The sequence below is a fragment of the Myxine glutinosa genome, chromosome 8, assembly GCF_964187855.1.
Source record: "Myxine glutinosa chromosome 8, kmMyxGlut1.1, whole genome shotgun sequence".
Lineage (NCBI taxonomy): Eukaryota > Metazoa > Chordata > Myxini > Myxiniformes > Myxinidae > Myxine > Myxine glutinosa.
The window spans coordinates 64270718-64285138 of NC_136268.1; the positions used below are offsets into that span (position 1 = coordinate 64270718).

Sequence of the window (14421 nt, forward strand, 5' to 3'; positions counted from 1 at the left end):
TTAAAATGCGGGCTAACTCGGCCAGAGGACAAAATCCAAGATGTCCGCCAAAACCGCGAAATCGGGCATATTACCGCCTATGTGAATGCTACATATACATATTGGGTGTCCATATGTGGGTTTTTCTGGGCCCAGATCTTGCATCTTACATCAGTCAAGTGATATTGTGACTTAAAATGATATTAAATGATTAATGTTGACCAAAATCCAAGATGGCCGCTGCAAAAAACCATGTATTGTATATGTTCATAATTGTGCATACCATAGATTCATCGCTGGCGTCTAAATACAGTTTTACATGACTAGTGTTTTCATTTATAACCTTACTGTTACTATGAATGACTTTTTGAGCAGGTAACGAACCAAGATGGCTGCCTCTCGCCCGTTAGATAAGCAGTTATGGCTACTGTACATTGTATCTATTGCAACGTCTTTTATTTGACACAATGTTCAAGGTTTTCATTTGCAATCAGTAAGAAAGAATTTATCTTTCTCTATTTTGTTATATTATATTTACAGTGACATGACATTACATTTACAAGCAGTGATACACATTGCACAAGTAGCATATACGGTAGGGTTGAAAATGACAATAGTTGTTATAACAGTTTGTTTGTGTTGGATAGATTGAAATTGTTATTCACTGTCCGAATCGTCCGTCTCGGACCCAGACTCGACTGGATCATCCATAGTTGGGCTGCTTTCCAAAGCCTGAGTTAGTTTTTCTGGGAGTGCTGGGTGAATGTACCTCAATGGAAGACACATGCCTTCCTCGAGATGCCAGCCATGAGATAAAGGAGACGGTGGCGCATCAGGTTTTTCGTAGTTGAGCAACACGTAGATTTGATAGTTCACTCTCTTGACTTTCAAATCGTGGGATTCTTTGTCTGGTGGAAGCCGCAGTATTGATTTCCTTTTCATTTGTCACCACTTCCTGGCCCGAGCATCACACAGAGTGGTACTTTGTTTGTCCTTGTATATGTACCGTATGGTGTACAGCGTCATATGATCAAGCACCTGCTGAGGGACCGGTAGGTGTTTCCCTACTTCACTGAGGAACGCTCTAGCTTCAGGTGAAGTGGATGATATGTCGAAGATGGTTTTCTTCCCATGTCCAAAGAATGCTGCTGTTGTGTCTGAGCCGCTGTGGACGTGAAGAGGAACTATGATATCTGCTATTTCCTTCGGGCAGAAAGCTGTACAATCTATGAACTGCTTTTTGTACTTCATTGCGAGCACCCCTTCAGTTATATGAGCAACATACGATGCCAATACAAGCACGTCCGTATCTTCTGCGTCGATGATAACAGGTGTTTCTATTCCAGCTTTACGTATTTGTGAGTAGATGAAGAACATGCATGTGTCTGCTTCTAACTGTTCACACTGGAAGTCTGTAACAGGCAAACCTGTCGATAGATTGACACATGTGGGCCCAACGCAGTAGACAAATTCAGTGTTAGAATAGTTTCGGTACAACACGCTGAACTCGTTTCTGAGAAAGATCTGTAGGTGCTGCTTGTTTGTTGCATTGTGGAAGAAGTCTTGAAATCCTTTGGCAGATGGGAATTTGTCCGACTGCTTGAAAAATACATTCTTGGAGCCATCTGAAAATCCAGAAGTGCTTTTTCGAAGCTTGCGTTCGCTATCCTTGACGGTCAGGGAAACATCATATCTGTCATTGACAAACACAACTTGTGATGCATATTTATGTCTGCTCATAATGACGGCGAACACCTTCGATGCGTAGTCTCCCCAGGTGTAGGAAATTCCATCAGCCTTTTCCCTGTCTTCTACCGATGGCGTAGACAAACGCCATATAAATCCCATGTCCAGGATCGCCGTGTACTTGTCTGGTGTTGGTTCCAACGCATGTAGCTTGAATTTTCTACCAACTTAGACTTTTGCACTTTCTTCATGGTGCCGTTGATATTGAATATTGGCAGACATTCATCTGTGACTCGGTACGACATTATCTCTGACAAGGTGAAATTTTCGGTGTCATTTTCAGCAAGTGAGACAACTGCTGCCATCGCTCTGTTCTCCATTGCGTCTGACTTCATGATGCGCTCGCCAGTCTTGACTGAAGGTGGGTTGCTGAAGTTCCGTCTCAAATTCCTGTGAATGGTTGCATGGAAAGGTTTGTTGCTGCTGAACATTCTGTCTTCACAGAATGCCTTCAAGCATTTCTCGCCATCGGTGTGGACCGATTCAAAATCTTGAATGAGGTCATCAGAAGCTACCATTCCAGACTGTAGTGCCTTCAAGACCTTGTTTTCTTCATTGAAAGGGTCACAGCCGAATTCAGTGATGCAGTTGTTAATATCTTGTACAGCTTGTTCGTCTTCCTTCATGCGAGTGGGAGCATTTTCACTGTGATGTCGTTTTGATTCTGATGTGCTGGCAAGATCATGCAGTGAGGATCGGACTCTATTAACATTGTTAGCATTTCGGGAATGTGACAGCAGCATCTTTTCGTTCTTCAAAATTTTGAGCCAGCCAGCTTTCATCTTTGAACCCTTGTTCATTGTCATCTCGATCCAGAGATCCAATGGCAAACATGAGTAAGGCTTTCCCGACATGGATTGAGCAAATAAGCCATCTCGCATGTATTGTGCTACATCCTCTGGGAGGGATTCCATTTCCAGCCAATACTCAACCAACCACCGTCCATATTTATCGTTGTCATAAATCTGGATCCATGGTAGCATTAAACGTAATGTCGACTTGAATTGTTCCCAGTTCTGGATTCTCAACGCATGCAGATTCATCATCAATATTTCAGTCATCTCCATAAATGTGATCCAGTACTTTGCCATTGAACCACCGGACTCCTCAATTCTATTGAACTCATCTACCACCAATGAAATAATCTCTTGGTTGGCTTCCAGAAGTGCATAACATTCCTGCCGTTCTTCTGCTGTTGAGGAAGGATTCCGCAGGACAGTCAAGTGAGCTTCAAGTTCATCTGAGATGCTTCCCCCATTCTGTAGTGACTGTTGTATGATTCTTCTCAGCAGAGTTTCATACATCAATCGGAGACATCGTATGCTCCTCTTGTAGTGTTTGCCCCGTAATGCCTGGTCCACAGACCCTTCTGCAATAACATCTGCCGCAACGAGGATGTCAGACAAGCCAGACCTGTGAAAACGCTTATTCATGGCAGAAATGTAAGACATGTGAATATGAAATGGGCCCATAGAAGGCAACACGACACTGAATTTATCAGGGTGTTCGTATCTCATTTGCACTATCAAGGCATACACTGGTTGATCTCCTACCAACTGGATGAAGGGCATGTCCTTTTTGCCTGCTGCATCAACCATCCGGCACATTATTTCGTGCACTACAGATTTTCCAGGAGGATTTGGAAAAGTCAATAAGTAATACGGCTTGCTTTTGACAACATGCGGCTGAACTGTTGACTGGAAACCTGCAAATCCCCCAACTGTTTGACTGCATGGTGCAGGTGGTGTATGAGTCTCATCTAGACGTGCCATGGCATGAATGAGTCCTCGCTGCCTCTGGACTTTAGTATCTGAAGGAGTAATGTCAACACCTGTTCGCATACTTGGAGCTCCACGCTGGACAGTCTTGTAAGGATGGACTTTATGCTGATCGATGCAAAGATGCTTCATTTCTTTAGACTTGGGAATTGTTAATTCTGGGGCCGATTCCTCTGGAGCATGAACCAAATCAAGTGGCTGGACAAACATAACATTTGTACGGTGTGAAGTGTTCGCGCCAGTTAGCGTGTCCTCAGAAAAGTCATCATTGTCCATTACTGCTGTCCCTGGCATACCCAGTGCAAGCTCCTCTGGACATGCTTTGTTCTGCTCAATATCGTACTTGGCCCAAGCATCATAGAGATGTAGCACGTCTTTGTAGCTGATCCCAATTGAGAATTTTTTCAATAACTCGACAAGTTCCCGGCTTCTGGTTAGTCCGTGTATCATAACAGACAACCTTGTTCCAAATGAAGTTCGTTTGCCTGTCATATATGAAGAGAGCAAGGCAGTCAAAGCGATAACTGCAGAGTCGTCATCCTCCATATCAAGGTCACGCTGAGGTTTTGAAGACTTTAGACGGGAAATGAGCTGTTTCAGTAGGCTGCTTGTTTCGTCCTCATTGAGTAAATCGTCAATGTGAGGTGGCCAGATCATTGGCGATACTTTTGCTGCTTCAGCTCTAATTCGTTGCGCTACAATTGAGACGAGTTGGTCATCAGTTGCACCTAGGCAATTTACAGCAGCTTCTATGTATGTTCCACCAGCTGACGTGTCAAAAACCATTGAGCTCTTGTTTTTTGTAACTCTTTCGTGGAAACCAATTTGGTCGCTGAATTCCGTTTGGAGCATAGATTTTATTGTGCTAGACTTCACCGTGTTCACAGTCATGCCAAAGTTCACCAGCATTTGCGTGTAGTCTTGTAGAAGGCTCTGTAGTGTTCGGAGTTCATGTCTTTCAAAAATTACAGTGCGCACATGTTTGAAAAACATTTGACGTACTTCTGCCAGTCGTACATTGTGCATGTGCAAATGTTGATCATTATAATCATGGACTTTGATGTATTTCGTCCAACATGACCGATGGTAGCGGATCTCTGTGGCAAATGGATCTGACGTGGAATCAATCAGTGTCAAAATGCGATCCCGCATATTCTCGTCGTCCAGATGGACTGTGTGACCTTTGAAGACATGCCATGCATCCATTTGTTGCATGATGTGCCACTTGTCCCGTCCAGGGTGTTTCAGGTCTTCTCCCTTCATACACCAAATACACAAATGTTTGTCTTGTATAATACCGGTTTGTGATCGTGATTGTCTCTGAGCGCAAGATGGTCCAGGTGCTTCGTCAGCTACATCATCGCTGCGAGAGATTTCTGTTTCAAAACATTCCTTTTGTCGCTTTAGTGCCTGCTCCAATTTATAGTTACTGGCCAGTTGAACTTTACACAGTTTGTGGAAATATATTCCAGCTGGTCCATTGTGCCATGGCACTGCATCAAAGACTTGACCGTATTTGTCCAATCCTCTCCATCGTTCTGCTTGTTGTTGGAGATGCTGCCAGGCTTCTGGGCTTAAGCTACTCTTTTCCTCATCACAATGCTTATGACAGAGGATACACTCACTGGAGCTTGATAGTCCTGGAGGCTGGTCCTCATCTTCACTCTTTCTCTTCTTTCCTTGAATGGGTGGTGTCGCCATGGTATACTCTGCAATGAAAAATAAAACCTATTACTTACTGTACATACCGTACATCAGACAGCATGATATGAATGATGTTAATACTTAACTGAACTTAAATATTGAACAGGACAGATCTTTATCTCTTAAAGAAAGGGACTTAACTAATATTTTAACTATTATTAGTTGAATATACTTAACTGTAATGCCTTGATCCATTGTCCACCCTGGTACTCCCTGGAAATTAATACTAACAACTACCTGTGAACAAATACCTGTGAAACTTAATCAAACCATCTTGTAGATAAGGCAGCAATCTTGGTTCGTTACCTGCTCAAAAAGTCATTCATAGTAACAATAAGGTTATAAATGAAAACACTAGTCATGTAAAACTGTATTTAGACGCCAGCGATGAATCTATGGTATGCACAATTATGAACATATACAATACATGGTTTTTTGCAGCGGCCATCTTGGATTTTGGTCAACATTAATCATTTAATATCATTGTAAGTCACAATATCACTTGACTGATGTAAGATGCAAGATCTGGGCCCAGAAAAACCCACATATGGACACCCAATATGTATATGTAGCATTCACGTAGGCGGAAATATGCCCGATTTCGCGGTTTTGGCGGACATCTTGGATTTTGTCCTCTGGCCGAGTTAGCCCGCATTTTAAAAAAAGATACCCAAGCTTATTTTTTTATATATATTTTTATCTTTCAAAATCAACCTTCAAACCTTGATCACGGGAAAATGGTCACGAACTCTATTGGGAGCTCCCCTACTAAATATAATTTCTTTCAAAATTTTGGGATTAGCAAACCTGTACATTTTTGAAATCTTCAGAGCATGGAGAATCTGAAAATCAATGTTGGCATTTACAGACACCTGCATGGCCGCCATTTTGGATTTTGAAAATGGCCGCCATAAAATACATATTTTGCGCGATCTCGGCTTCTAGTCAACCTAGAGACTTAATTAAATATGCTAATCCTATGTTTTCTGGGTCAAGGAATCCAATAAAGGCCTCAAAATAGTGCTCAGGATTATAGAAAAGCAACAAACAAAGGTAATTGAAAACCATTGTCCATATATTTGTGATATAACTGTATTACATAATACATGATATTGCAAGTCCTTTGAAGTTATAGGTTGTTATAGGAAGTTATAGGTAGTATCAGATTGAACTATAAGTCCTACACACAGGATCTACGAGGTCTATACCGTTCAGGAATATGCTTTTACAGATCTTCATCACTGTCCTTAGTGTCATTTTCGCAAAGGTGTCTACGCAAATGCCAACATTAATTTTTGGATTCCTCATGCTCTGAATATTCCAAAAATGTATAGTTTTGCTAATCTACCAAAATTTTGAACGAAAAAACATAGTGAACCTGACTAAGTCGGCGACTGGGCATCCTCCGTCGTGCGAAGTCCTTCCTTGGCACACCTGAGCTCCTCACCACATACAAGGCTTTCATCCGCAGCTCAATGGAATACTGTTCCCCCCCTCTGGGCTGGTGCTCCTGCTTCACACCTAGCTCGGCTTCACGCTGTTGAAACCAAAGCTTTCAGAATCATTGAAATCACCCACGATGAAGCTCACTCCGAGGGCCTTTCACTCAATCACCGCAGGCAGGTTGGTTGTCTTTTGGTCTTCTACCGACTCCTCTCTGGCCTTGCTCCCCCAGCTCTGTCTGTGCTCTGTCCCAAAAATATTCCTTCAGGTCACACAAGATCTGCCAGCAACCCTCTTCTGGTTAAACTGCCAAAATCAAGACTCTCTGCTCACCTTCACTCCTTCATTCCTCTTTTCTCCCGCCTCTGGAAACTCCCTCACTCTCTTCAACCCCACTCCCCCCTCCAGGTCTTTAAGACAGCTGTTCACCACCATCTCTTGTCTTCCCCCATCCAAAACCTTGATCTTTTCTACCCCAGTGAATTCACCCCAGATCCACTTTTTTGAAATACTGACTTCTTTCCTGGAAGTCCTTGCAGTGTCCATGTGTTTTCTACTTCCCCTTACCCCCCCCCCCCCCCTTCCCATGCTTCCTGCCCCCAAGCCCTCTCCCTCCCACAGATCTCCCGATGTCCCTGTTCTCTAATGTTGTCCTTGTGTGCTTCCCTCTCTCTCCCCATCTTGTCTCCCGCTCCCTTTATCTTGTGTTTCATGTGTCAGTTTGTCTTTTTGTGAGTAATGTTAGCTCTTACTCGAGCCACGATCTTGTGCACAAAAAAAATAAAAAAATTCTTACAATTCACAGAACATAAAACCAAAAGCAAGGGTCAGCAGTGCAAGTTTTTTGATAACTTTTTTTTTTCAGTCCATTGCTTGTTCTTCATAGTTATTTACTCTTTTTTGTGTGAAGACATATTGTTGGCTGGAAATCCTTAATACTTTTCCCCTAAGGCCAAGTTGGATGTTGCATGTGTGCAAATTGGTCTTTTTCCTGCTGACATTTGCACAGCGATGGCTTTGATGCGTCAAAACCTGATGAACTTTCCTGCTCCCCATTTTAGATCCGCACATGGAAACTAGGCCTCAACGTGTCGTGGTGAGGCTGCAGCAAGAGAAGGGAGAGGTATACTGGCTACTGCTCTGGGGCCAGGCTAAAGTCTATTTTGAGCATCTGCGCAGGCATTTAGGTACTATATTACGAGCCACCCGCACCGGCTTCCCTTCACCTTTATCCTCCCCAATCCTCCTTCCCTTCTCACCACACTCCCCGACCCTCCTTTCCTTCTCTTAGCCACCCTTAACATCCTCTTCTCATTACCCTCGCCAGAGGAGAGGATATTGCATTTGAGTCTGTTTGTCTGTCTGTTTGTTTGTCTGTTTGTCCGCACAGAATAAATATGATTTTCTCTGCAACCGTTGATCCGATTGACAGGAAAATTTCACCATAGGTGTAACTCCACCTGTAGAATTTTTTAAAAATGATAATTATGACATCATAGATCACGTGGTTCGCCCGCCATCTTGGAAAAACCGAAAAACTTTGCACCTCTATATCTCCGAAAGCGCTGAATAGAAAAATTGAGACATGGCTCATTGTAAAGAACTCTCCATGTGGAATAACATCTGTGAATGGTGATGTCATAGGTGCCTCCATTATGACGTCATAATTTGACAAGTATAAAACATCATCCGATCAAGATGAAATTTCTTGAGCATAATCTAGGAATAAATTAGTGGAGGGAAAAAAATAATGCTGACGTCATCGATCACGTTTTTGGCCGCCATTTTTGTTTTAACACAAAAACCTTAAAAACCACTGAAAATACATCCTGGCGAGGGTTTGCAATCTCTGATTGCTCTTTTTCTTGTTGTTTATGCATTTGTTATAAATAATTATGGCACCTGAAATAAAAAAAACTGAAATAACTTTATTGATTTAACTTTTTATTTGTTATGTCTGTCTACTTGCAGAAATTTGGTTGAATTATTTAATTTTTCTGTTTTTCTCAGGAAGAATTTGGGCTTTTCTTTACGTTGTTGCATCTGAAGGCCCGATGACTTCAGCCACAGAGTTTCATAGTACCCCGCTGTCCACGTGTGAACTCCTGTTCAATGATGACAGTAGGACGGTGCACTTCATTTCCTGTTTTTCACAGAAAGAACCCATCCTTGAAGCGCCTGACATCCGTAGCATGTTGACGTCATCTTATCGAGGTACGTGGAAGCACTGTTTAAATCACATTCATATCATACAATACGGGACTTTCAAAATGATGTGTGAATGTTCGCGAGGCCTTTCCTACATGCGCTGTGTGTGTGTTTTCAGTAACTCACTTTTGATAGATGGGATACGTTTAACCTGCTTGGTCAAAATCTGCAATTCAAATAGTCTTTTAACATAATTTTCAGGATTTAAGGGAAAGAGTGGGAATTTTAGGGTGTTTAACCATAATTTTTGTGTCTCTCGATGTAAATCGGACTCACGGAAATACGAGAAATAGCCGTAGATGAGAGGTGTCGAGTTCCTACCATTTCCTGATATGTGTACAAGCGAGTGGGGGCAGTGGATACCACTGTTATGTGCTCCTCCCCAACCCCCTGGTCACGGTGTACCTTGGAGCCCCGAGAGGAGTCACGGCAGAAAAATGTGTTATCCTGTATGTCAAAGATCAATGGTGAAGCCACACCAATTGTTACCAACCAACAAATATTGTATTAAGATCACACAAGAATAAGAACACAAAAACAATAGTAATCAATTGTACAACAAATAGTATATCATTCCTATGATGGTACCATCAGGTTCGTACAATATAACTCACTGTGCTCCAAGTGAGCGAAAAGAAGAAGATTCCCAATGTCTCTAATCCCCGGCTTCAAGCCAAAGTCGATCCGCTCCAGCGATCGTCAGATCAATGTCCAATCGAGACCAGAATCCCGTTGGGTTGGCAGTTACAGTCCTGCTGCCAAAGCTGTGCAAAGGCGCCCTCCAGGCGACTGGGAAATCACAAGGCGCCCTCCAGGCGACCGGGAAATCTCACCCTCAGGTATGGACGTTTCATGGCTCACAGTCGGCGAACCGCAAATTAAGCTTCAAAAGCCACGTTGCACACACACACACACCAGATACGTCTGAATGTGGTGAAAATGGCATAAGCAAAGCAAAGAAACCTTGCTCGACGCGCAAAGCGCGCGAGTCAAAATGGCCGACGGCCCGTACTCGAGACGTAACAGCACGACGAGGATTCTCTTCGGAATCAATCACAAAACCTGACACGCAGGTGAATCTGTCACAGCGATAACAACTCTGTCGCAGGAATCCCTTTCCCGGGAAACCCGAAGTTCACTAGCGACTCTCGTCCGACAACATTCACTCCAGAACTCGAAGCAGCTCGGCCTTCTTGTCGAACTCACTCGCTCCGCCTTCCTTTTCTTTTTCTTCTTCGTCGTCGTCCGGTTCCCGATCTGGTTTCCGGTTTCTTTCAACACCAACTTTTTCACCTTTTGAAAACAATAATAGTACATGGAACCAGAAATGTTTCAAGTGGATGAAAACCACAACAACAGAAGTGACGAATCCGTAACACACACACACACACACACACACACACACACACACACACACACACACACACACACACACACACACACATACACACACACACACACACACTTCTCCTTTTAGCAATATAAGCAAAAATATTGTATAATTGCTCTTGTGGCCCTGGTAGCAAACAAAAATAATATTTATAACAGCTTTCACAGCTGACACCCCAACATGATTAATGATAAATATGATAATTTTAAAAGTAGATTTTAAACTTACCCTGAGCATTCACAAGCCCCAGATATGTCCTCCACATCAGTGTTCAGAAGCACCCAAACCAGATACAGTGTTTCCCTTATGGAAGTCTATCTGGTACCTCTTGCTACCATGTATATATAACTGTCACAAACATTGTGTATTTTCATGTCTCGATGATGTCCTTTCTTGAAGAGTTGGTTTTAACTATTACATAAGCGGTGCATATTCCCGGTGTGTACCCCGGTTTAGAATAGGTACACCGTATCCCTGTGTGTCGTAAGAGGTGACTAAAAGGGTTGGCGTCAGGAAGGGTATCCGGCCATAAAACATTGTCTCAAAAAGGGAACCATGACAATTGCAACAACATATGGGCAGGGTACAGCCCGATGTACCCCGTGGGGGACCCCACTCCCTCTCGTCAAAACTCAAGGTGGGGAACCCGATCGAAGCAAGGGTGGAAATCACTCCATTTATGACGACGAAACTTCTGATGCCCGACGTGGAGATCGGTTTCTGAGGTTTGGGACATGGAATGTAGGGACAATGACAGGGAGATCAGGAGAAGTGGTGGAAGTATTGGTCAGAAGAAGAGTGGACATATGTTGTGTGCAGGAGACGAGATGGAAGGGAAGTGGTGTGAGAATGGTGAAGGGTAGGCAGGGACAGAAACACAAGTTTGTGTGGCAAGGGTGCCCAGAAGGCGTGAATGGTATTGGTGTCATGTTTTCTGAGGAGTTTGTAGACAGTGTGATGAGTGTGACAAGAGTGAGTGAAAAGTTGATGATGGTGAAAATGATGATTGGAAAGCTCTTGGTGAACGTCATCTCGGGATATGCTCCGCAGATCGGTCGGAGTGCGATAGAGAAGCTGATGGAAAATGTGAAAGATGAGGAAGTTGTTGTGGTCGGAGGAGACCTAAATGGACATGCGGGAAGTATTATAGACGGTTTTGAGGGAGTTCATGGGGGTTAAGGATATGGTGTGAGGAATGGAGAAGGTGAAAGGATTTTGGAGTTTGCTGATGTAGCTGGTTTGTTGATTTGTAATACTCAGTTCCAGAAAGCGGACAATAAGCTTGTTACATACACGTCAGGTGGGTCGAGGACAACCGTTGACTACCTGATGGTGCGTAAGCGAGATAGGGGGCACCTCCGGGACACAAAGGTGATCCCGGGGGAGGCTGTTTCACAGCACCACTAGGTTGCTTGCGACATAAGGGTGAAAGGTGCGAGGAGAGCTCGGCGGGTGAAGTATCAACCGAGAATGAAGGTGTGGCGGTTGAAAGAGGTGACAGTGAAGGAGGCATTAAAAGAGAGGCTGAGTATGGTAGAGGATGATGTGGTTGAGCTTGAAAGTGATTGGATGTCAATGAAAGATAGTCTGTTGGGAGCCTTTGGTGAGGTATGTGGACGGACAAAAGGACAACCGAGGCAATCAGAAACATGGTGGTGGGATGATGAAGTTGGAAAGAGTATTGACAAGAAGAGGAAGAAGTTCAAGTAGTGGCAGAAGGTGAAGGGTACAGGGGCAGAAGAGACAGAGCATGAAAGTTATAAGGCAGCCAAGAAGGCTGCAAAGAAAGAGGTAGCAAAGGCGCAGGAGGCATGTTGGAAAATGTTTGGAGAACGCTTGGATTCGGAAGAGGGTCAGAGAGCAGTATTCAGGATTGCAAAGCAGATAGCGAAAGAGAGGTGTGATGTGATGGGGGTGAGTTGCTTGACGGATGAAGTGGGACAAATCGTTGTAGACCCAGATGGAATTAAAAGAAGATGGAAGAGATATATGGAAATGCTGTTGAATGCAGAGAATGAATGGGACGGCAACATCGAGAATAACCCAGTTTTAGGACCGGCAGAGAAGATAACTGAGAAGGAAGTTGAGGAAGGGATAAAATCAAGGAAGAGTAGAAAAGCAGGAGCACCTACGGGAATTCTGGGAGATATGTTGAAGGCAGCGGGAAGTTGGGGTGTGAAGGGATTGACAGATCTGTAATCTGGTGGTGAAAGAAGGCCGCATTCCAGTGGATTGGGAACTGAGTACCCTCGTCCCTCTATACAAGGGGAAAGGTGACCCTCTGTACTGTGGCTCGTACATAGCGATAAAGTTATTGGAGCATGGAATGAAGGTATTGGAAAGGATGTTGGCGAAGAGGATAAGGAAGAAAGCGAAGATCGACGAAATGCAGTTTGGATTTATGCCAGGAAGAGGAATGACAGACGCACTTTTTGTTGTACGGCAGTTGCAGGAGAAGTACATGGAGAAGAGGAAGAAGTTGTTTGTTGGGTTTATTGATCTGTAGAAAGCATTCGATAGGGTTCCACGCGAAGTAGCAACATGGGCATTGAGGAAGTTAGGAGTGGAGGAATGGTTGATCAGACTAGTGATGGCAATGTATGAGAGAGCGTGCACAGCTGTAAGGACGAAGAACCGGAACAGTGGTGAGTTTGAGGTGAAGGTGGGAGTGCATCAGGGGTCGGTACTAAGTCCACTACTATTTGTAGCTGTGATGGAGGTGCTTGCTCAGAATGTAAAGGAGGGTTTACTGTGGGAGTTGTTGCATGCAGATGATCTGGTGTTGATTGGGGAGAGTATGGATGGACTGAAGGATAAGATGAACAAGTGGAAGGAATGTATGGAGACAAAAGGTCTGAAGGTGAATTTCGGAAAGACGAAGGTGATGGAAAGTGGTAAAGCATGTGGTGAGGTGGAAAGAACTGAGAAGTGGCCGTGTGTTGTGTACAGGAATGGTGTCAGAGTGAACTCCATTCAAAGGTGATGGCAATGTGGGGAGGAGAGAGCGCGCAGATCTTAATGAGGTGGCGCAGATCTTAATGAGATCTTAATGAGGTGGAGCCCCAGGTCTTAATGAGGTGGTATGTTTGATAAATAATTTGAGGTTGAACAGTTTGTTGTAATGTGTATGCAAAGAAATAAATAGGTGTTATGTTATAATGCTTATGTAAACAAAAATTCCATATTGGCTCCGAGCCAAAAATCATTTGACCTGCATCATGCTCATATTATTGTGTGGATGCACCGAATATGAAAGAGATGCATTTAGTCATTGTTGAGTAGAGGCTCTGAAATGGAAACACGGACGGATGGACTTGGATAGACTGAAAAGGTGCAAAAACAGATCCTTGCAACTACAGACCAATCAGCCTGCTCCCAATTATCAGCAAAGTCATGGAATCCATCATTGCTTCGGATATCAAATCCTTCCTCTTCTCCAATGGCTTGATCTCCGATCATCAATTTGGATTCAGACCAGGTCATTCTACTCTGGACATGTTGCTTCTGCTGTCTCAACAATGGATGGAGGTCCTCAATGCCAAACAGGATATCAGAGCTGTCTCCCTTGACATATCACGTGCCTTCGATACGGTCTGGCACCCAGCTCTGCTCACCAAACTCTCCTCCTATGGTATCCATGGAAATCTCCTCGCATGGCTTGCGGACTTCCTCTCTGGTCGTAGTCAATGTGTGGCCCTGAATGGATTTCTCTCATCTCCCCTTCGTGTTCTGGCTGGAGTTCCCCAAGGTAGTGTTCTGGGCCCTGTGCTATTTCTGGTCTTCATCAATGATCTCTCTGACTCTCTGGAAAATCCTCTCTATCTCTTTGCTGATGACTCCACTCTCTGTCGCTCCATTCCTCATCCCTCAGATCGGCAGTCTGCAGCCTCCTCACTCTCTGCAGACCTGGACAAAATCACAGACTGGTCAAACAAATGGAACATGTCTTTCAATCCTGACAAATCTCACACTCTTACTATGTCTCTCCGAAAAGACCGACTGGAAAACCCACCCATCCACTGTCTCAACAATCCTCTCCAAGAAGTTCTGTCGCTCAAGCTTTTGGATCTCACTATCTGCCATGATCTTTCTTGGGAAAACCACATTTCCAAGCTGGCCTCCAAAGCCAGTCGCCGTCTGGGCATCCTCCGTCGTGTGAAGTCCTTCCTTGGC

General features: G+C 43.9%; 1 protein-coding gene across 2 annotated transcripts in view; it reads left to right on the top strand.

Annotated features, from left to right (window-relative positions):
* Nucleotides 1-14421, top strand: part of SHLD2 (shieldin complex subunit 2) — a 124622-nt gene that overhangs the window by 80590 nt on the left and 29611 nt on the right. For both annotated transcript variants that reach the window (XM_068124581.2, XM_078783342.1), the window contains 2 exons: nucleotides 7712-7837; nucleotides 8661-8864. In XM_068124581.2, coding sequence (XP_067980682.2) covers nucleotides 7712-7837; nucleotides 8661-8864 — 330 coding nt within the window. The remainder of the gene's footprint in view (nucleotides 1-7711; nucleotides 7838-8660; nucleotides 8865-14421) is intronic.